General features: G+C 42.7%; 1 protein-coding gene across 1 annotated transcript in view; it reads left to right on the forward strand.

Annotated features, from left to right (window-relative positions):
* HECW1 (HECT, C2 and WW domain containing E3 ubiquitin protein ligase 1) overlaps positions 1 to 23735 on the forward strand; it is a 260620-nt gene that overhangs the window by 230888 nt on the left and 5997 nt on the right. The window contains exons 22-26 of the mRNA XM_027123988.1: positions 6266 to 6364; positions 7043 to 7172; positions 18587 to 18733; positions 20307 to 20421; positions 22454 to 22652. Coding sequence (XP_026979789.1) covers positions 6266 to 6364; positions 7043 to 7172; positions 18587 to 18733; positions 20307 to 20421; positions 22454 to 22652 — 690 coding nt within the window. The remainder of the gene's footprint in view (positions 1 to 6265; positions 6365 to 7042; positions 7173 to 18586; positions 18734 to 20306; positions 20422 to 22453; positions 22653 to 23735) is intronic.

Consider the following 23735-nt stretch of genomic DNA (forward strand, 5'->3'; position numbering starts at 1 on the left):
ACTGTGCCCTCGCCCGTAGCCAGGCCCTGCGATACAGGAGCGCTGTCTGTAAGCAAAGCAGAAGTCTGCAGTTCTGTAACAGCAGGAAAGTGCAGGCTAGTCCACTGGTCAAGTCCACATTCTCATCCTTTTTTTTTTTTTTTTGTGGTACGCGGGTTTCACTGTTATGGCCTCTCCCATTGCGGAGCACAGGCTCCGGACGCACAGGCTCAGCGGCCGTGGCTCACGGGCCCAGCCGCTCCACGGCATGTGGGATCTTCCCAGACCGGGGCACGAACCCGCGTCCCCTGCATCGGCAGGCGGACTCTCAACCACTGTGCCACCAGGGAAGCCCCACATTCTCGTCCTTTGATCAGGCCTGGATGTGTAGCCCTAGGATCCTCAGCCTGGAAAAGGGATCAGGCATGCCAGTCTCTGGATAAACATCCAGGTAGACTGACCTCCACTAGTCCCTGGGCAAAGCCTTTCAGCATCTTAGCAATTGCCCTATAGAGTAGGTACCATTATGATCCCATTGTGCAGATGAGTAAACTGAAGCCCAGGGATGGTAAGCAGCTTGCCCAAAGTCACACAGGTCAGAAGAGTTAAACCGAAGCAGCCTGACATCAGAGCTTGCAACGTGGTCCTCTCCACTATACTGCTTTTCTTGGATTATTGGCAAACAAAGAGTTTGCCAATAGAGTAATGAATAATGAAGAAGAGTAATGAATCAACAAACAGTAACCCTCTCAAGGGGAGAGTCAAGTCTTTGCTGGGCCTTTTAAACCAGGTGGGAAGATGTGCTGGAAATATGTGAAACTCCGTTGCCTTTGAACGCTCACTGCAATGTGCAAAACTGAGATGGAAGTGAGATAAACCTTTGCCAGTAACATGGGTTGCTTTCAGCTTTCCTGCCGTGATGTCCCTCAGCATTGTTAGGAAAGCTCAGAGTGGCTGCAGTTGCTTTTATCCGAGGCAACTCAAGTTAATCTCCCGGATGTCTGCTGAGGTGTTGATGAGGATGCTTGAAGAGGGACATCTGCCCATTTCAGAGGTTCTCCCATGGTCCCAGAGTTGACTGGCTGTATGCTGTCCCCCTCCAATACCTGTGAGCAGATGCGTAAAGATGAAAACCACTTAGGTTTCCATCAGCGTGGGGAGGGCCAAACCAAGCATAGAACATTCAGAAAATGAAATACTTTGGAGTCTATTAAAATTAGATGATGAGGGCTTCCCTGGGGGCGCAGTGGTTGAGAGTCCGCCTGCCGATACAGGGGACATGGGTTCGTGCCCCGGTCCGGGAAGATCCCACATGCCGCGGAGCGGCTGGGCCCGTGAGCCACGGCCGCTGAGCCTGTGCATCCGGAGCCTGTGCTCCGCAACGGGAGAGGCCACAACAGTGAGAGGCCCGCGTACCGCAAAATAAAATAAAATAAAAAAGTAAACTGTTTTTCTTTCGTTTCGCTTAAATTATCTGGATAGTTTCTCCAGTGATCCATCCATAGGCTGAAGAAAAGGACTTTCTTTCCGTCTCCTAATTCCTACACATTTCCAACCAATGCTGACAACAAGCACAATCAGTTTCCCAGCAAGCAGTCGTTCAAGCTGGGTGAGACGGATAAGGAGATGTACAAGCACTGGAAGATGTTTTCTCGTGAGATTGTCAGGGCAATTCATCAACTGGGAAAGGCTTTCCATTCCCGTCTCTGCCTTTTAAGCTGTTGTTTGGATTTGAATTGTGCAGTCCCTGTATTATGTGCTCTGTACTAACACATCCCAGACCATAGTTCATCTCTCTGGAATATATTTTACTGTATGTACTGGACTGGCTATGAGCCATCCTGTCTGTGTTTATATAAAGCCAAACCACATTATCATGGCTTGCTCGCACAGCTATGAGAAAATATCAAGGGCCTACGAGTTGCCCACGTCAGCCTGTGAAACCAATGTGATTTTGTCTTTAGAAATTCCATCTTATGCCTGACCCCATTCAAAGCAAATAAACAGTTCTCAGTGGGTGGTCTGCATTGCAGTCCCATGTGCTGAAAACAACCCCATCTGCCACCCTCCATCTGATCCCAGCCCCTGGTGGAGAGAGAGGCAAGCCACGCTGATCCTAGCTTCAAAGTGCTGAGCAGGACACCAGACTCCGAGATCTCTTCCCCAGACCCTGCTTTCCTGACCGCTCAGGATTGGTGCAGGGTGGACATCCAAGCTGAGTTGGGACAATCACGGAATCATGCTGGAAATTTGGACCTAGGTCAGTGAAAGTCAAGTTGGTCTCTCTAGGGGCTTGAACTCCAGGCTGAGAGACATGAGCCGTGTTGGCAGTGAGAGAGAAGAAAGGAGCAGATGTGCACAGAGAAGAGCTAAGGGGAGACACTGGATGAGGGAGGGTGAAGTCACCCCAGTACCTGACGCTCCACTGTATTCCTGACCCTGCATTTCTTGAGACACTTATGATGAATTCCCCCTTTGGCTTAAACTCGTGGAAAGTTACTTGAATCAAAATATTCCTAATTAGCACAAGGAGGTATTGGAAGCCAACATAAAATAATAATAGTTATCACCTGAAGGGTGCCGTTTTCCAGAAGAAGAAATGAAGCATAGGTGGTTAAGTCCCGGCACGAGGTCACACACCAGGCAGCCTGGCCCCTGGACCAGAGGATTAACCTCACTACTGTCCAGCTTCTCAAAATGGACACAAAGGAAAAGGCTTGGTCGGGCTTCTGGCAGACATGGGTCAGTTTCCCCAGTGTACCACTTGCCCGGGGCTAATTATTGACCCTAGACTTCTTGTGAAATGAAGATAGCCATAGTCATAAATAGAGCAGCAAGGATCAACGAGATAACATCATATGTGTTGGCCCAATCGGCATTCCATAAACGTTATTTCTAATCTGTTTCCCATTTTTCACTTGTAATGAATGAACTACAGTGACTAGAACTGATGGAACAGTGTGAAGGGTGGTGGTAACCAGCACCCTGTATTTTTATTGTCAGATATGATGCAGAGATGAATGTTCTTCATTATGTAAGGAAGTATTCTTCTATTCCTTGTTTACTACAAAGATTTTTTTTCTTCAGAAATGGACAGTGGATATTTTTTTTTCTTGGTCCCCTTTTACCCCATTTAAAAAAATTTTTATTTTATATTGGAGTACAGTTGACTTACAATGTTGTGTTACTGTCAGATATACAGCAAAGTGATTCAGATATATATATATATGTATATATATATATATATATAAACACACACACATATATATATAAACTCTTTTTCAAATTCTTTTCCTGTATAGGTTATTACAGGGTACTGAGTAGAGTTCTCTGGGCTATACTGTAGGACCTTGTTGATTATCTATTTTATATGTACTAGTGTGTATATGTTAATCCCAACCTCGTAATTTATCCCTCCCCCACCCCCTTTCCCCTTTGGTAACCATAAGTTTGTTTTCTATGTCTGTGAGTCTATTTATGTTTTGTAAATAAGTTCATTTGTGTCATTTTTTTAGATTTCACATATAAGTGATATCATAGATGGTGAATATTTTCAAGTAACTTTTCAGCTTCTAACCAAAAAAAAGAAAAGCCATATGATTTTTGTCTCTTGACATCGTTATTAATTTTAATAAGAGAATGCCTAATAGTAAATTGTCCTTAGTTTCCTAAAATCAAACATCCTGAATCATCTGGCATTATTCAGGGAATAGACTGGTACTTTCTCTTGTGTTTTATTTATGACGTTTTTAATGTATGAGTGAGATGTCTTTAGTTTCCTTTCCTTTTTTCCAGATTCCATTTTGTGGTTATGGTAGCTCATAATGATGAAGTAAGAAGTTTTCTACCCTTTTCTGGTTTCTGGAGCTATTTAAATAGTAGGGGTGTTTTCTGTCCATGTATGGACTGTCCCAGCATCAATTTTGAACATAGTTCTTTTTCCTCAAAGTTTTCTAGTTTATACTATGGTCATTTGTCTATTTAAGTTCTTCTTCTTGAATAGATTTGAATAATGTGTATTTTGCTGGAGAATTTACAATTTATTGAGATAGTCCCTTTTTTAACATTGAGCTGAAAATAGTATTCTCATGTAATATTTTTATCTATTCCATTTCTGCAGACACTACTGCCTGCTGAGATTACCATTTCTCTTTACTAGGCCTTTCAGGGCCACCTCTAAGTGAGGGGGGTTCTTGGCAGGCACCTCTGTGTGGATGTTTGCTCTCTTCCCACTGTGGGTGGTCTCGCCGTCTCCACCACATGGCCACAGCCCCACATCATGTTAGGAGCATCAGTTGTGATGCCTCAGAGTCCATTAGCGTGGGTAAGCCTGCATGGAGTACGCAGGATTGTGGCCGCCATATTGGGGACCCGTTGGTTATTGGGGTATCAGGAAAGAGCCCTGGGGGGATGCAGCACCGATGGTGTACCCCGGCCTCAAGGACTGTAAGATGTTCAGCTGTTCCATGAGCCTCCCCGTCCACGGTGCCCCTTTAGCACCTTTACTAACGTTCTACTCGCCTCTGGTCTCCCCGGAGTCAGTAATATTTACGTGTTATTTCACGCAAAAAGAATCGACTCCTTCCAAAGTGGCAATTTGATTACACTTATTACAGGATCTGATAATCTATTCATTTAAACCATTCTTACAGCAGTTACAGAGTACAAAGTCTTTTGAGTCTAAAAAGAGCCTCATGAAAGGTCATGGCTTAGTTGGAAATTCCAACTGGGAGGATCTGAGAAAAGTCACAGCTAAGTCTATGCTTAGGTGAAAATCTAGTTAGATAGGAAGAGACAGGAGAGACCCCAATCATGGAGTTAGGCACCAGGGATGGGCAGAACACAGGGTGAGGGAACCAGCGTGCTAGACCAGGCAGACGGGAAACTGGTTTAGGAGCAGGACAACGATGGGACCAAGCCCTCGGGAGCCGTGGCATGCAGCTAGGCAGATCACCAGCAAAACTGCCTGGAAGCAGTTTACCCCAACAAGGTTTTAAATCAGTGAAGGCGCTTACATCTGGAGGTGACCAGGTCTATGTGATCAGTTCCTCCCAGCAGAGACCTTGTTCTTCATGTGTGACGACGTAGGCTCCACTTACCGATTACCACAGTGGGATTCCACGTACTTCTCCCCACTGACCGTGAGCACGACCGCCATATGTGATTCATACTCAGGTCCCCCACCTCCCAGCATAGGGTCAGGCACATATTAGACCTTCAGGTGGTATCTTTGGAATGCCCGAATAGGTGAGGATGCATGGTCCAGAAAACTTTCCATATCCTTAGATTCAGACCCTCAGGTTCCTTGCTGACCGTTTGCACTATTTACAATAGCCAGGACATGGAAGCAACCTAAGTGTCCATCGACAGATGAATGGATAAAGAAGATGTGGCACATAGATACAATGGAATATTACTCAGCCATAAAGAGAAACGAAATTGAGTTATTTATAGCGAGGTGGATGGACCTAGAGTCTGTCATACAGAGTGAAGTCAGAAAAAGGAAAACAAATACCGTATGGTAGCACATATATATGGAATCTAAAAAAAAAAGTTCTGAAGAACCCAGGGGCAGGACAGGAATAAAGACGCAGATGTAGAGAATGGACTTGAGGACACGGGGAGGGGGAAGGGTAAGATGAGACAAAGTGAGAGAGTGGCATGGACATATGTACACTACCAAATGTAAAATAGATAGCTAGTGGGAAGCAGCCGCATGGCACAGGGAGCTCAGCTCGTGCTTTGTGACCACCTAGAGGGATGGGATAGGGAGGGTAGGAGGGAGACACAGAGGGAGGAGATATGGGGATATATGTATACATATAGCTGATTCACTTTGTTATACAGCAGCAACTAACACAACAATGTAAAGCAATTATACTCCAATAAAGATGTTAAAAAAAAATGTGTCCAAAGAAAATAAATAAATATTTTTTTTTAAATGCTGACTGTTTGTCTAGGGTCCCAGAATTCCCCTCCACCAGCTCTTTTCATCACTTAGGTCCTTATACTCTCAGGTCTGAGAAAAGGATTCCAGCAAAATGATTCTATTTGGGTACTTGGGGGAGAGGAGGGTTCCTTAGTACATACCTAGTTCATAGGCATTGTTTATGGTAAAGAATAAGAAGAATGGATGCCTCCATTGTGTCATCAATTGGCAAACTTTTCAAGCAACTTAAAAGATGAGTACTCTGAAGAAACATATCAGATAACAGTACAAATGAAAATATTTAACAGTGTAATTTCCCAGCTGCCCTTCAGTTGCTCTGCCTTGTCTGTGTTCCAGGTTCAGGTTTAGTGGTCGAATCCTAGGCCTGGCTCTGATCCATCAGTACCTTCTGGACGCTTTCTTCACAAGGCCCTTCTATAAGGCACTCCTGAGACTGTAAGTGTCCACCCGGCCCTGCCTGTGGGACCAGAGGCACTGGCCTCTCTGGCACCTCTGACCCTTTTGTCCCTGTTTTTCCCCTAATCATTCCTGTTAGGTTTATGGTGGTTTACTTTTCTGAGTGCTTAGATATCACATAAACCTTTTAGTCCAATAAAAATGCATTTGGAGATTTTATGTAAGCATAAGAGAACATCATATAACAGATATAAATCAGTTTATATAAATATAGTAACATTACAAGCATTGCATGAAACTACTAAGTAGAATTGATCTGTCCTTGTATGTAAGTCATTATGCTGTGCACCTTAAACTTATACAGTGCCGTATGTCAATTATATCTCAATAAAACTGGAAGAAGAAAAAGAGAAAAAAAGAATTGATCTGTCTATAATTTAGTTGTTTTCAAATGATACTCTTCTCCAACGGCCATGGAGAGCCCCTGAGTCAGTAATCATTTTGTGTTTATTATTGTAAACATTTTAAAATTTCCTTTTCCAATAAAAAACTACTGAATGAACTAAAAAGATTCATCAGTATATTCAAAAGTATCCAATTGTTAGAATACGTCTGTGTCACTTTAGCCAGGAGTGACATAACCACATTTTGGCATGAGGTCTGGGCAGCTGTCTATTGAAACAATCCGTTTACCTTTCTCCCTTTGAATACACCCAGGCCCTGTGATTTGAGTGACCTGGAATATCTGGATGAGGAATTCCACCAGAGCTTGCAATGGATGAAAGACAACAACATCACAGACATCCTCGACCTCACATTCACGGTTAATGAAGAAGTTTTTGGCCAGGTTTGTGAGATGTGGGTCTTGGAAAAGACATTTTGGTTTTTACTGTGGAAAATTCACATACCATGAAATTTACAATCTTGACAATGTTGAAGGGTACAGTCCGTTCAGTGTGGTGGAGTAGATTGACAGTGTTGTGCGGCCATCTCCAGAACTTCTTCATCTTGGAAAACTGAAGCTGTACCCATTAGACAATAGCTCCCCATTTCTCCCTCTCCCCAGTTCCTGGCAACCATTCTACTTTTTCTTTCTCTGAATTTAGCTACTCTGAGTACCTCATATAAGTGGAATCATACAGTGTTTGTCTTTTTGCGACCAGTTTATTTCACTTGGCGTAATATCTTCAAGGTTCATCCATGTTATAGCACGTGACAGGATTGCCTCCTTTATTAGGGCTGAATAACATTCCATAGTATGTAAATACCATATTTTGTTTAGCCATTGATATGTTGATGGACGCTTAGGTGGCTTCCACCTTTTGGGTATTGTGAATAATGCTGGTATCAACACAGGTGTACAAATATCTGTTCAAGTCCCTGCTTTCAGTTCTTTTGGATATATATACCCAGAAGAGGGATTGCAGGATCACGTAGTAATGGGATTTTGTATTTAAAAACAAGGACTGTCATTCATTTAAGATATAATTCTTTGAGGACTATTCCCTTTATTAAAGGTACCCATGTCTTTTTTTTCTTGTTTTGACATGGATCTAGTTTATAGAGTTTTTTGAAAATCACATGTGATAATGGATCAGAAAGCATTTTTGTAAAGTATGCAATACATCTGTAAGGTATTTCTCTTATCTGTGCAACTACAATAATACTTCTTTTATCACTAGCGTCCAGATATTTACTTCTCCAAAATGCATATACTTCAGTACTATTTAATAAGATAAGCTCTCCATTTCTTTTTCTACCCGTGTTTATATAACATTGAATTTTCTGGGTTACAGTTTTATCAGACCAACCACAGCCTGAGCAGATTTAGCAATTAAGGTTTTGAGAATATCATTTACGAGAGGTTCCATGACGTGTGTAATTTGTAATGGGATGTTGTGAGAATTAAGCTGGTTTACTTTATAAGTACGTTGCGTGACTGTGGACAGCATGCTGAGTCCATGGGTGAGAATTACCCACTGAACCTTGCAGACCTCCCATCACCCACAGCTTCAATCAAGCATCTTGGACAGGTCCTGGAAAATGTCACTGTTCTGGTGCATTGCCTGTGTGTAAACATACCTCTGAAGGATATTCTCTTCTATATTTGACAAAAAATTATTTCTTACAACTATATGTTGTAAATATGTTCAAGAATATATGATTCACTTAACTGTCTTCCTGTATACCAGAGGAACGTGTAAAATACACTATTCCTCTGCATAACTACTTTTTAGCCCATCCTTTACATTTGCCCTATAGTAGAGGGTAAATTTGTAAAATAAACACAATTATTTAGCAAAATATATTAAGACAAATGGGAACCCATCTTAAAAAAACTTTAGATCCCAAACCTAACGCGTTATGCTAAAATAAATTCCACGTGGGTGAAAAAGTTGAATGTTTAAAAAAACAACAAAAAGATGAAAATGACAGGATTTTCCTTTTTAATCTTGCAGTAAGGAATGCTGCTATAGATGTGACACAAACTGTCAGTCATAAAGGAAAAGATTGAGATAGTCAAGTAAAATTACTTTTTTAATACCACATGGCAAAAATACAACATAAAGTAAAATGACATAATATTTACTACATTGTAATGCATAAAACAGACAAAAGGCCATTTCTTTCAATATAGGAAGAGATTCTGCAGATCAGTAAGAAATGATCGGCAGCGCAATAGAAAATTAGCAAAGAATATAAGTAGATAGTTCCCAGGGGAGGAAATACTCACCCTCATTCACTATTTTGTAAAATGTAAATTAAAGCCTTGTGAAATACCATTTTCCCTCATGAGAATGTCAAGAATCAGAAAGCTTAGCAGTATTCTATTTTGGAGATGGTGTAGAGAAACAGGCACTCTATACAGGAGTGTAGGTGGGAGTAAGCAGAAGTTTGCTTCATCCTCTATGAAAGGCACCTTTGTGATATCTATCCTCATTCTAAATGCACCTGCTTTTGACTCAGCATCTACATCTAGAAATTTGCCCTACAGACATATTCACATCCAATTGAAATGACTAATGGATTCGGATCTTCATTGCAGCATTGTTGATCATTGCAAAAGATCCGAACCAATCTAAATGTTCAGCAGTAGAGCATTGGTGAAATAAATGACGATTCACTCACACAGTGGAATAGTGGACTAGTGGGATGTGTGGTCTGACACCCCAGCCCATCCATTTACATATAAATCATAAACAATAAACCGAGTAGTATAACAACAAGAAAGAAAGAATGAGGCAGGTCTAAATTGGTATGAAACAATGGTCAAGGTGTATTTTTAATTGAAAAAGTATGATGATGAACAGTGTGTATAATATGCTACCATTTATGGGAAAAGAGATGATCTATACGTATTCCCTAGTGTATACACTGATACATGTATACATCCCTAGTGTATACATCCCCCTTCCCTGGAAGGGAAGGAAGGGTGATTTTCTCCAAGTAGAGAGATTGTATGGCTAGGCGATGAGGTGGGAGAGAAACTTGCTTTTCACTGTATGGCCATTTACAGCACTTAAATTTTATTCCATGGACACAGGAAGAAATCAAGTAAACTACAAATGACTAAATACATAAATTAGAGGGAAAAAAATAACATTGAAAATAAAAAGAGCAATTTTTCAGGTGTATATAGCGTAGGAGTTGAACACCTCAGAGAAAGTTCAAAATGTTCCCAGTGATAAAAATCAGGATGTGTTATAGATCTAGAATAATATCTATCTGTTTAAAGCTTAAACGATCCTGTTTCTTTTCAAATGAGGTCACCAAGAATGATGATTTTGGTTTTAGAAGATCGAGTCTCAGCCCTTCTTTTGGCAAGTTATGAAGAGCAGACAGACAGATGCAGCTGAAAGACACCATAGGCTTTTCCTGGGTGTGTTAGTTAAGATTAGGTTCAACTGCTAATGAAGAAACCCAATGACCCTGCGGAAACTAACAGTATATTTTTCTCTTACATAAAAGTGTGGAGGCAGGCAACCCAAGGCTGCAATCCCTACAGTGGCCACCTGCACTCATGACCCAGATGCATACAGTGCCCCAACCATCACGTCCGTGTCTGAAGTAGCAGGACATAGGGGCATAGCCCCTCCCTTTAAGGAGGCCCCCTGAAAGTGCTGTACAACACCCCCGCTTATACCTAATTGGCCAAAATTTAATTACATCACACACTTAGTGTCAGGAAATAGTCTTTAACTGGGCAGCTAAAATCCAGAGGCTCCAAAGAACATGGATCTTGGGTGGCAATGTTATAATTGACAAGTATTTCGTATTTACCTTAGTCACCCAAGTGATAGAAGAAAATGTAATCAGCAGACTTCTGTGAACTGTTTTGTTTAAGTACCTTGTCCATGAGTGCCAAATATATACATATATTTTTCAATCAGTAACTGAGTACAGTTATGCCTCATTTTTCTTACAGCATTGAGCAGCAAGGTGAACCCCTTAAGCAAATTTAAGATAACTGATGCTAACCCCTTTCAAACACCAACACTTTTTTTTTTTAACATCTTTATTGGAGTATAATTGCTTTACAATGGTGTGTTAGTTTCTGCTTTATAACAAAGTGAATCAGTTATACATATACATATGTTCCCATATCTCTTCTCTCTTGCATCTCCTTCCCTCCCACCCTCCATATCCCACCCCTCTAAGTGGTCACAAAGCACCGAGCTGATCTCCCTATGCTATGCGGCTGCTTCCGACTAGCTATCTATTTTATGTTTGGTAGTGTATATATGTCCATGCCACTCTCTCACTTTGTCACAGCTTACCCTTCCCCCTCCCCATATCCTCAAGTCCATTCCCTGGTAGGTCTGTGTCTTTATTCCTGTCTTAGCCCTGGGTTCTTCATGACATTTTTTCTCTTAAATTCCATATATATGTGTTAGCATATGGTATTTGTCTTTCTCTTTCTGACTTACTTCACTCTGTTTGACAGACTCTAGGTCCATCCACCTCACTACAAATAACTCAATTTCGTTTCTTTTTATGGCTGAGTAATATTCCATTGTATATATGTGCCACATCTTCTTTATCCATTCATCTGTTGATGGACGTTTAGGTTGCTTCCATGTCCTGGCTATTGTAAATAGTGCTGCAATGAACATTTTGGTACATGACTCTTTTTGAATTATGGTTTTCTCAGGGTATATGCCCAGTAGTGGGATTGCTGGGTCGTATGGTAGTTCTATTTGTAGTTTTTTAAGGAACCTCCATACTGTTCTCCGTAGTGGCTGTACCAATTCACATTCCCACCAGCAGTGCAAGAGTGTTCCCTTTTCTCCACACCCTCTCCAGCATTTATTGTTCCTAGATTTTTTGATGATGGCCATTCTGACTGGTGTGAGGTGATACTTCATTGTAGTTTTGATTTGCATTTCTCGAATGATTAATGATGTTGAGCATTCTTTCATGTGTTTGTTGGCAATCTGTATATCTTCTTTGGAGAAATGTCTATTTAGGTCTTCTGCCCATTTTTGGATTGGGTTGTTTGTTTTTTTTGTTATTGAGCTGCATGAGCTGCTTGTAAATTTTGGAGATTAATCCTTTGTCAGTTGCTTCATTTGCAAATATTTTCTCCCATTCTGAGGGTTGTCTTTTGGTCTTGTTTATGGTTTCCTTTGCTGTGCAAAAGCTTTTAAGTTTCACTAGGTCCCATTTGTTTATTTTTGTTTTTATTTCCATTTCTCTAGGAGGTGGGTCAAAAAGGACCTTGTTGTGATTTATGTCATAGAGTGTTCTGCCTATGTTTTCTTCTAAGAGTTTGATAGTTTCTGGCCTTACATTTAGGTCTTTAATCCATTTTGAGCTTATTTTTGTGTATGGTGTTAGGGAGTGATCTAATCTCATACTTTTACATATACCTGTCCAGTTTTCCCAGCACCACTTATTGAAGAGGCTGTCCTTTCTCCACTGTACTTTCTTGCCTCCTTTATCAAAGATAAGGTGACCATATGTGCATGGGGTTATCTCTGGGCTTTCTATCCTGTTCCATTAATCTATATTTCTGTTTTTGTGCCAGTACCATACTGTCTTGATTACTGTAGCTTTGTAGTATAGTCTGAAGTCAGGGAGCCTCATTCCTCCTGCTCCATTTTTCATTCTCAAGATTGCTTTGGCTATTCAGGGTCTTTTGTGTTTCCATACAAATTGTGAAATTTTTTGTTCTAGTTCTGTGAAAAATGCCATTGGTAGTTTGATAGGGATTGCATTGAATCTGTAGATTGCTTTGGGTGGTAGAGTCATTTTCGCAATGTTGATTCTTCCAGTCCAAGAACATGGTATATCACTCCATCTATTTGTATCATCTTTAATTTCTTTCATCAGTGTCTTATTATTTTCTGCATACAGGTCTTTTGTCTCCTTAGGTAGGTTTATTCCTAGATATTTTATTCTTTTTGTTGCAATGGTAAATGGGAGTGTTTTCTTGATTTCACTTTCAGATTTTTCATCATTAGTGTATAGGAATGCCAGAGATTTCTGTGCATTAATTTTGTATCCTGCTACTTTACCAAATTCATTGATTAGCTCTAGTAGTTTTCTGGTGGCATCTTTAGGATTCTCTATGCATAGTATCATGTCATCTGCAAACAGTGACAGCTTTACTTCTTCTTTTCCGATTTGGATTCCTTTTATTTCCTTTTCTTCTCTGATTGCTATGGCTAAAACTTCCAAAACTATGTTGAATAAGAGTGGTGAGAGTGGGCAACCTTGTCTTGTTCCTGATCTTAGTGGAAATGCTTTCAGTTTTTCACCATTGAGGACGATGTTGGTTGTGAGTTTGTCATATATGGCCTTTATTATGTTGAGGAAAGTTCCCTCTATGCCTACTTTCTGCAGGGTTTTTATTATAAATGAGTGTTGAATTTTGTCAAAAGCTTTATCTGCATCTATTGAAATGATCATATGGTTTTTCTCCTTCAATTTGTTAATATGGTGTATCACGTTGATTGATTTGCATATATTGAAGAATCCTTGCATTCCTGGAATAAACCCCACTTGATCATGGTGTATGATCCTTTTAATGTGCTGTTGGACTGTTTGCTAGTATTTTGTTGAGGATTTTTACATCTATGTTCATCAGTGATACTGGCCTGTAGTTTTCTTTCTTTGTGACATCCTTGTCTGGTTTTTGTATCAGGGTGATGGTGGCCTTGTAGAATGAGTTTGGGAGTGTTCCTCCCTCTGCTATATTTTGGAAGAGGTTGAGAAGGATAGGTGTTAGTTCTTCTCTAAATTTTTGATAGAATTCGCCTGTGAAGCCATCTGGTCCTGGGCTTTTGTTTGTTGAAAGGTTTTTAATCACAGTTTCAATTTCCGTGCTTGTTATTGGTCTGTTCATATTTTCTGTTTCTTCCTGATTCAGTCTTGGCAGGTTGTGCATTTCTAAGAATTTGTCCATTTCTTCCAGGTTGTCCATTTTATTGGCATAGAGTTGCTTGTAGTAATCTCTCATGATCTTTTGTATTTCTGCAGTGTCAGTTGTTACTTCTCCTTTTTCATTTCTAATTCTATTGACTTGAGTCTTCTCCCTTTTTTTCTTGATGAGTCTGGCTAATGGTTTATCAATTTTGTTTATCTTCTCAAAGAACCAGCTTTTAGTTTTACTGATCTTTGCTATCGTTTCCTTCATTTCTTTTTCATTTATTTCTGATCTGATCTTTATGACTTCTTTCCTTCTGCTAACTTTGGGGTTTTTTTGTTCTTCTTTCTCTAATTGCTTTAGGTACAAGGTTAGGTTGTTTATTCGAGATGTTTCCTGTTTCTTAAGGTAGGATTGTATTGCTATAAACTTCCCTCTTAGAACCTCTTTTGCTGCTTCCCATAGGTTTTGGGTCATCGTGTCTCCATTGTCATTTGTTTCTAGGTATTTTTTGATTTCCTCTTTGATTTCTTCAGTGATCACTTTGTTATTACGTAGTGTATTGTTTAGCCTCCATGTGTTTGTATTTTTTACAAATATTTTCCTGTAATTGATATCTAGTCTCATAGCATTGTGGTCGGAAAAGATACTTGATACAATTTCAATTTTCTTAAATTTACCAAGGCTTGATTTGTGACCCAAGATATGATCTATCCTGGAGAATGTTCCATGAGCACTTGAGAAAAATGTGTATTCTGTTGTTTTTGGATGGAATGTCCTATAAATATCAATTAAGTCCATCTTGTTTAATGTATCATTTAAAGCTTGTGTTTCCTTATTTATTTTCATTTTGGATGATCTGTCCATTGGTGAAAGTGGGATGTTAAAGTCCCCTACTATGAATGTGTTACTGTCGATTTCCCCTTTTATGGCTGTTAGTATTTGCCTTATGTATTGAGGTGCTCCTATGTTGGGTGCATAAATATTTACAATTGTTATATCTTCTTCTTGGATCGATCCCTTGATCACGATGTAGTGTCCTTCTTTGTTGTAATGTCTTTATTTTAAAGTCTATTTTGTCTGGTATGAGAATTGCTACTCCAGCTTTCTTTTGGTTTACATTTGCATGGAATATCTTTTTCCATCCCCTTACTTTCAGTCTGTATGTGTCTCTAGGTCTGAAGTGGGTCTGTTGTAGACAGCATATATATGAGTCTTGTTTTTGTATCCATTCAACCAGTCTGTGTCTTTCGGTGGGAGCATTTAATCCATTTACATTCAAGGTAATTATCGATATGTATGTTCCTACTCCCATTTTCTTAATTGTTTTGGGTTTGTTATTGTAGGTCTTTCCCTTCTCTTGTGTTTCTTGTCTAGAGAAGTTCCTTTAGCATTTGTTGTAAAGCTGGTTTGGTGGTGCTGAACTCTCTCAGCTTTTGCTTGTCTGTAAAGGTTTTAATTTCTCCATCAAATCTGAATGAGATCCTTGCTGGGTAGAGTAATCCTGGTTGTAGGTTTTTCCCCTTCATCACTTTAAATATGTCCTGCCAGTCCCTTCTGGCTTTCAGAGTTTCTGCTGAAAGATCAGCTGTTAACCTTATGGGGATTCCCTTGTGTGTTATTTGTTGTTTTTCCCTTGCTGCTTTTAATATGTTTTCTTTCTATTTAAGTTTTGACAGTTTGATTAATATGTGTCTTGGTGTTTCTCCTTGGATTTATCCTGTATGGGACTCTCTGTGCTTCCTGGACTTGATTAACTATTTCCTTTCCTATATTAGGAAGTTTTCAACTATAATCTCTTCAAATATTTTCTCAGTCTCTTTCTTTTTCTCTTCTTCTTCTGGAACCCCTATAATTTGAATGTTGGTGCGTTTAATGTTGTCCCAGAGGTCTCTGAGTCTGTCCTCAGTTCTTTTCATTCTTTTTTCTTTATTCTGCTCTGCAGTAGTTATTTCCACTATTTTATCTTCCAGGTCACTTATCCATTCTTCTGCCTCAGTTATTCTGCTATTGATCCCATCTAGAGTATTTTTAATTTCATGTATTGTGTTGTTCATCATTGCTTGTTTCATCTTTAGTTCTTCTAGGTCCTTGTTAAATGTTTCTTGCATTTTCTCTATTCTGTTTCCAAGATTTTGGATCATCTTTACTATCATTATTCTGAATTCTTTTTCAGGTAGACTGCCTATTTCCTCTTCATTTGTTAGGTCTGGTGGGTTTTTATCTTGCTCCTTCATCTGCTGTGTGTTTCTCTGTCTTCTCATTTTGCTTATCTTACTGTGTTTGGGGTCTCCTCTTTGCAGGCTGCAGGTTCGTAGTTCCCGTTGTTTTTGGTGTCTGTCCCCAGTGGCTAAGGTTTGTTCAGTGGGTTGTGTAGGCTTCCTGGTGGAGGGGACTAGTGCCTGTGTTCTGGCGGATGAGGCTGGATCTTGTCTTTCTGGTGGGCATGTCCACGTCTGGTGGTGTGTTTTGGGGTGTCTGTGGACTTATTATGATTTTAGGCAGCCTCTCTGCTAATGGGTGGGGTTGTGTTCCCGTCTTGCTAGTTGTTTGGCATAGGGTGTCCAGCACTGTAGCTTGCTGGTCGTTGAGTGAAGCTGGGTGCTGGTGTTGAGATGGAGATCTCTGGGAGATTTTCGCCATTTGATATTACGTGGAGCTGGGAGGTCTCCTGTGGACCAGTGTCCTGAAGTTGGCTCTCCCACCTCAGAGGCACAGCACTGACTCCTGGCTGCAGCACCAAGAGCCTTTCACCCACACGGCTCAGAATAAAAGGGAGAAAAAGTAGAAAGAAAAGAAAGAAAGAAAGGAAGGAAGGATGGATGGATGGAAGGAAGGAAGGAAGAAAGAAAATAAAAGAAAAGAAAATAAAGTAAGATAAGGTAAAATAAAGTTATTAAAATAAAAAAATAATTATTAAGAAAAAAAAAACGGACGGATAGAACCCTAGGACAAATGGTGAAAGCAAAGCTATATAGACAAAATCTCACACAGAAGCATACACATACACACTCACAAAAAGAGGAAAAGGGGAAAAAATAATAAATCTTGCTCTCAAAATCCACCTCCTCAATTTGGGATGATTCATTGTCTATTCATGTATTCCACAGATGCAGGTACATCAGTTGATTGTGGAGCTTTAATCCGCTGCTCCTGAGGCTGGGAGAGATTTCCCTTTCTCTTCTTTGTTCTCACAGCTCCCAGTGGCTCAGCTTTGGATGTGGCCCCGCCTCTGCGTGTAGGTCGCCGGAGGGCCTCTGTTCTCCTTTAACAGGACGGGGTTAAAGGAGCCGCTGATTCGGGGGCTCTGGCGCACTCAGGCCGCGGGGAGGGAGGGGCACGGCGTGCGGGGCGGGCCTGCGGCGGCAGAGGCCTGCGTGACGTTGCACCAGCCTGAGGCGCGCCGTGCGTTCTCCCGGGGAAGTTGTCCCTGGATCCCGGGACCCTGGCAGTGGCGGGCTACACAGGCTCCCCGGAAGGGGGGTGTGGAGAGTGACCTGTGCTCCCACACAGGCTTCTTGGTGGCGGCAGCAGCAGCCTTAGCGTCTCATGCCCGTCTCCAGGGTCCGCGCTGTTAGCCGCGGCTCGCGCCCGTCTCTGGAGCTTCTTTAAGCAGCGCTCTTAATCCCCTCTCCTCGAGCACCAGGAAACAAAAAGGGAAGAAAAAGTCTCTTGCCTCTTCGGCAGGTCCAGACTTTTCCCCGGACTCCCTCCCGGCCAGCCGTGGTGCACCAACCCCCTGCAGGCTGTGTTCACGCCGCCAACCCCAGTCCTCTCCCAGCGCTCCTACCGAAGCCCGAGCCTCAGCTCGCAGCCCCGCCCGCCCCGGCCGGTGAGCAGACAAGCCTCTCGGGCTGGTGAGTGCCGGTCGGCACCGATCCTCTGTGCGGGAATCTCCCCGCTTTGCCCTCCACACCCCTGTTGCTGCGCTCTCCTCCGCGGCTCCGAAGCTTCCCCCCTCCGCCACTCGCCACTCGCAGTCTCCGCCCGCGAAGGGGCTCCTAGTGTGTGGAAACGTTTCCTCCTTCACGGCTCCCTCCCACTGGTGCAGGTCCCGTCCCTATCCTTTTGTCTCTGTTTATTCTTTTTTCTTTTGCCGACCCAGGTACGTGCGGGGTTTCTTGCCTTTTGGGAGGTCTGAGGTCTTCTGCCAGCGTTCAGTAGGTATTCTGTAGGAGTTGTTCCACGTGTAGATGTATTTCTGGTGTATCTGTGGGGAGGAAGGTGATCTCCACGTCTTACTCTTCCGCCATCTTCCTAATTTAACACACCAACTCTTTTTAAAAAAAAAGTCTAATATGTTATGTGCCTTCTTGCCTTTCAAAACAATAAAGCGCAGATCATCACTTTTCTTGTTAGCTTGTCCTAACAAACATGCATCTTCATACTACGTGGCAACTTCAATCTCTGTTTCCTTTCTCAAGGTCAGGCTGTCACTCTTCAACCACTCTTATACCTGGCTGCAAAAGTATCCTCCCACCCTCCACTGTTTTCCTGCCAATGATCTGCTGTGGTTGGGGAAGAATTTGGCTGTTAAGAATTTGATCTAATTGGGATTTGGGGCAATCAAGTATGTGACTATAGGATAAGGACATTCCAGTCCATTTAGGGACAACCAGGGGCATTTTTCTTTTATTTCCATTAAGCCTCTTGAGTTAAAGAAACACATTTTCTCTTTATAAAACAAAAATGCTTCTAAGGTACTGAAGTATCTGCTTAGAACAACCAGAACCTTTCTAGTAACTTCCAGGAAAGGAAAAAGAAGCAAGAAAGTAATGATGCCAAATGCTTGTGAAGACGACTTTTTGCAGAGTTCATCCTCCTAAAATCGATCTGTCTCACTGCAAGATAAGCTGAGTCAACAAGCATCATGATCTTTGTTTCCCCACAAGGTAACGGAGAGGGAGTTAAAGTCTGGAGGAGCGAACACCCCAGTGACAGAAAAGAACAAGAAAGAGTACATCGAGAGGATGGTGAGGTGGCGGGTGGAGCGCGGAGCGGTGCAGCAGACCGAGGCCCTGGTCCGGGGCTTCTACGAGGTGAGACCCAGGCTCGGCAGGCACGCCAGGCCTTCGCCCCCGACACAGCTTGTTAGGAGAAGGGAGAGGACAAGCAAGGCAGGAAGAGGGCTCAGCTCTACTCACCAGCGTGCAAAGAGGGCCTCCTGGGGGTGGAGGGTGAGGGGTCAGAGTTCTCTGGGAAACCCAGCTCTCGTGTTCTCACAAAACTGGCATTGGTGTGGCCCTGCTGTGCCACCTGTGAAAACACATGACACCTCCTGCCAAGACATGTGCGTGTTGCATCTCCTTTCACTCAGTGAAATAAAAATGAGTGAAATGAAGTGGAGGGCCTTGTCCGCTCTCGCTTGACTTTTATTTTCTTACACAGGCAGACCTCGGAGATACTGCAGGTTTAGTTCCAGACCATGGCAATAAAACCGATGTCACAATAAAGCGTCACCTGAATTGTTCGGTTTCCTAGTGCTTATAAGAGTTATGTTTACACTGTACTGTAGTCTACTAAGTGTGCAATAGCATTATGTCTAGAAAAAACAATGTACATAACTTATTGAAAAAATACTTTATTACTGAAAAAACTAACCATCATCTGATGATGCAGGGTTGCCCCAAACCTTCAATTTGTAAAAAAATGCAGTATCTGTAGAATGCAATAAAGCAAAACACAATAAAAGGAGACATGCTCCTAGTGTCACTTTGTACCACATGATCCATGCTGAGATGGTAAATCAGGACAGTGACGTATTATGGGATTGTATGAAATCACGTGTGTGAAACTTTTGAAAATTCTAAAGCACTATAGAATTTAAAGAATCTTTCATTCAATTAAAAAAAGTTTTTTAAAAAAAGCATCAGAGATCAATAGTAATAAAAAAAAAAGGACAGTGACAACTGCTAGCCTTTGTGTGCACCAAAAATTGACATGGTTAAACTTTTGCAATTTAGAAACAAGGGTTTGGGTGTTGGAAGGTTTTCTTTGCTGCTGTGATGGAGAACAGCGTGGGTGACTGGCTGGTCCACTGGTTTGATTAAAGGAGGTACCCACTGCAGGTGTTCAGTTGTACCTGATATATTTGGCAACAAGATGTAAAGCCAGAGCTTAGAACCCTAACCAAGCAGATCTTCCCGGATCTTTGAAGGAGGAATTCAGGAAGTAAGGGGAGAAAGGAAGGAAAAGACAATCATTTTAATATATAACGTCCATTCCTAGGAAATAAGTCCTAGTTTTATGTAGAGGAGAGGATCCCTTTATGTAGAGGAGAGGAGTCCAGGGACTTGGACTTTTTGCCTTCAAAAGGCAATGTTATTTGGAAACTTAAATGTGACACTGGAAGGTCAAGTCAGGCTTATTCATAACATCATTCCGAGAGGGACTATCACAGTAGTGAAAAGCAGCAGACCCTTTTTGAGTTCCCAGCTCATGAAGGGGTAGTGTCTCAAAATGCTCATGATTCTGAACTTAAACGTGATAGCTACATTGGGGGAAAAAGGTGTAAACAATGGTCAGCCTCCCAGCTTAACCCACAGAAATAATCATGAATGTAACCTCTCCAGGAGGTTGAGCCTGGAGGCTGAGGCCTAATGTGGATTTCAGGTGGTGGACTCGAGGCTGGTCTCCGTGTTCGATGCCAGGGAGCTGGAGCTGGTGATCGCAGGCACGGCGGAGATCGACCTGGTCGACTGGCGGAACAACGCTGAGTACCGGGGAGGTGAGCGAGCGGGGCTTGTTGATGGATCAGCTCTCAGAGACACAGTCTGTCACTTTTTAACAAATGTTATTGAGGTGAAACTGACATAACATGAAATTAATCATTTTAAAGGGAACAATGCGGTGGCGTTTAGCGCACTCACAGTGTGGTGCGACCATCCCCTCTAGCTAATTCTAAAACGTTTTCCTCATTCTCAAAGGAAACCCTGGACCCAGGAAGCAGTTACTCCCCCTTTCTCCCCCATCCTCCCACCCCAGCAAACCTCAGTGTGCCTTCTGTCTCTGTGGATGTACCAGTGCCGGATACCTCATGTAAATAGAATGATACTGTATGTGGCCTTTGGGGTCCGGCTTCTTTCACTTAGTAAGGTTTGTTCACGTTGTAGTATGATTCACTACTGCATTCCCTTTTATGGCTGAATACTGTTCATATATATATTCCATATGTAGTGATAATATAAATATAAAATAATATCACTTTTTGAAGGTTACAGAAAACTTGGCCTTACTTCAGTACGTGTGCAAAGTAGGCTCTGGTCCATGCCTTCCGCCAGCTTCCAACCTAGACTTTCCTTTGGGTGACAGTAATCCCTGCTGGTCGTCTCTGGCATAACTCGGTGGAGATGCGTTCCAGAGAACGCCACCGTCCACGGGCCATCTCCAGAGCTGGGTCGTTTGCTGGCAGGAAAGGGTGTCCTGCTCCCTGTAGAAGTGAAGCCCTCTTCACATCAATCCTGGTTTGCTGCAACACGGTTCTCACTGTCATCTCTCCAAATCTAATGTCTGACCCCTCCTAGCTATTCACCTTCACGCTGCCGTACCAGCCTTCCTGAAACATTTATTTTGATCAGGGCATTTCCCGCCCCACAAAACAATCAAGCTCCTTATTACTTAGAAACTTTGAACGTTCTTTAAGCTGAAAATCCTTTCTTCATGTAAAATATTACAGAGAAACCCCTATCAATATAATAGAGGGTGAACAAGGGGCCCATCATCTAAGCCTACCTTGTCTCCCCGGTACACTCAGCCATGTAGCAGGAAACCTCTGTGGGACCACTAGGCCCTTCCTGGCTTGGTAGGAAAGCCACCGACCTAAGGTGTCAAGTCACAGTGTCTCTGCCTAGCTATTAAGGCCTCTGAGTTCCCAGCAAGGTCCCTTCAGTCCTCAGCAGAACCCCTGTGCTGGTCTATGCTGGTCTAGTCGGCTTGCTGTTCCCTGCATATTGATTCCGCATTCTTATCATTCTCTATTTCCCCTCCTGCACTCCCACAAGCCCTTCACATGCCAAACTCACACCTCCCTTCCCTTATGAAGCTTTCCTTCTTTCTGCCCCAGTCCACATAGATTTCTGCATCTTTGAGTGTTTCGTGCATTTGCAGTCAGTGCGGAATCATCTACCTTATCATAAGGGATTGCTCCAAGCTTGGTTTCCTTACTGTCCTGTGAGAGGCCCCATACTACTTCCATGGGCCCAACTCTTTGCGGCCCAGGGCTGATCTGGGGGCAGCGGCTCCAAGGGCACTTGGAGAGCCCGGCATCTTCCGTGGACCAAGTTTCACATTCACCTCCAGCCTTTCTTAAGTCCTAGACGCGCCACAGTATGTGGGTCCCGAGAGCTAAGACATCAGAACAAAGACAATACCAGGAAATACCATATTCGTAGAGAGCTTTGTCTCTTCGGAACCCCAAAGATCTCTACCAGGCCTCGTCACTCCTTGTCCACATTTATATCAGGCAGGAAAAGGACTCCCGGGGTCCCAGTTGTTTAGATAGAAAGCAAACATCTCTGAGGACATCCCTCACAGCATACAGCCTTTTTACAAAGTGCCTATTTTCTAAATAGACTTTTGTTTTTAAATTGGAGTCCGTTGTACAAATTGTTTTAGACCTACCGAAAGGCCATCACGAGAGAAATCAGCAGATCAAGAGCTGCTGTTCAGTTCTTGGCACACCTGATGTGTATTTCATCTCCCCCCCACCACTCCCTCCTCCCCTCTACACATCCTCTCGGTCTCCCTCCTGCTCCACTCAGGTTATCACGATGGGCATCTCGTGATCCGCTGGTTCTGGGCTGCGGTGGAACGTTTCAACAACGAGCAGAGACTCAGATTACTGCAGTTCGTCACGGGGACCTCAAGCGTGCCCTACGAAGGCTTCGCAGCCCTTCGAGGGAGCAACGGGCTTCGGCGCTTTTGCATAGAGAAATGGGGGAAAATTACATCTCTCCCCAGGTATGGAGCTCCTGCCCACCTTTGGGAAACCTGCCGAAGAAGGCCAAGTACCCTTTGTCATTTGAGCTTGGGCACTTAACCGTTGGGATGGAATTCTTTCCTGCCACCCAAAGTAGTGTTCTGTGAGTCATTAGTGAAAGGTGTGGGTGAGAAGTCTCGGGGAGGTGCGTTTAGACCATATTCTTAGTGATTTTTTGTTGACTGATGGTATGTGGGCTAGTGGTATCACGGTCCATGTGTCAGTCCTACGTAGCCCAATTTAATTTAAAGAGGAATGCCTCATCTGGGGGAGCGTCCAAAGTGGTCCTGCCAGCACTGTGTCTGGACTTCTACTGTTACCCACCCGGGTTCTTGGACTCTTTAATCAACAGAAATTGATAAGAGGCCAGACAAATTCAGGAAAGGGTTTACTGGGACTCGCCCCCAAGGCAGGGTGGTTAGCTGTTCCCTTAAATGGGGTGAGGGTGGGGGCCAATGGCTGGGTGGGGCCAGAGGCGGGGCTTCGGTACTCTGCACACCCCCTTGGTGGGGCTGTGTGCAGGGATCACGCACAGTCCCCCGTTTTTGCTCCCGGCATCTCAGAAGTGGCAGTTGGTTTGTGGCCTTTTTGTATCTTATTGTTCATAATTGCCCCTAACTGCCCGTGCCTGCAGTTATTTTTAGTCCCTTCGAGTTTCTTTGTATTCTGTTGCTCAAGGAGATGTTTGTCCAGGTGCAAGCACTGCAGTAAAGGATCCCAGGTCCCAGCCTGTCTCACTATGACGTAGCACTGGATACACTTGATATTCCCTGGAGTAGTTAGCATGTGCATGTTGCATTTTTCCTACTGTGTTTCAAAATGTGTGCAGACAAGACCACGTGTATATCTCCGGTCTCTATAGTGGCTTCTATACAGTAAGCTATTGATGAAATTATTGTAAGATAATGCAAAAAAAGGAGGCACTAGGGCTCCAGTTTAACGGAATGAATTCCCTGCACCATGAGTTTTCATCCCAACACTTCCTCCGTCCTTTCTGTGCCACTTTGGGTAGCATATTCCTCATTGGTGAAATAAGGAGCACTAAAGAGATACTTCTGTGTAGG

The sequence above is a fragment of the Aethalodelphis obliquidens genome, unplaced genomic scaffold (assembly GCF_003676395.1).
Source record: "Aethalodelphis obliquidens isolate GAN/ISIS:26980383/991018 unplaced genomic scaffold, ASM367639v1 scaffold27, whole genome shotgun sequence".
Lineage (NCBI taxonomy): Eukaryota > Metazoa > Chordata > Mammalia > Artiodactyla > Delphinidae > Aethalodelphis > Aethalodelphis obliquidens.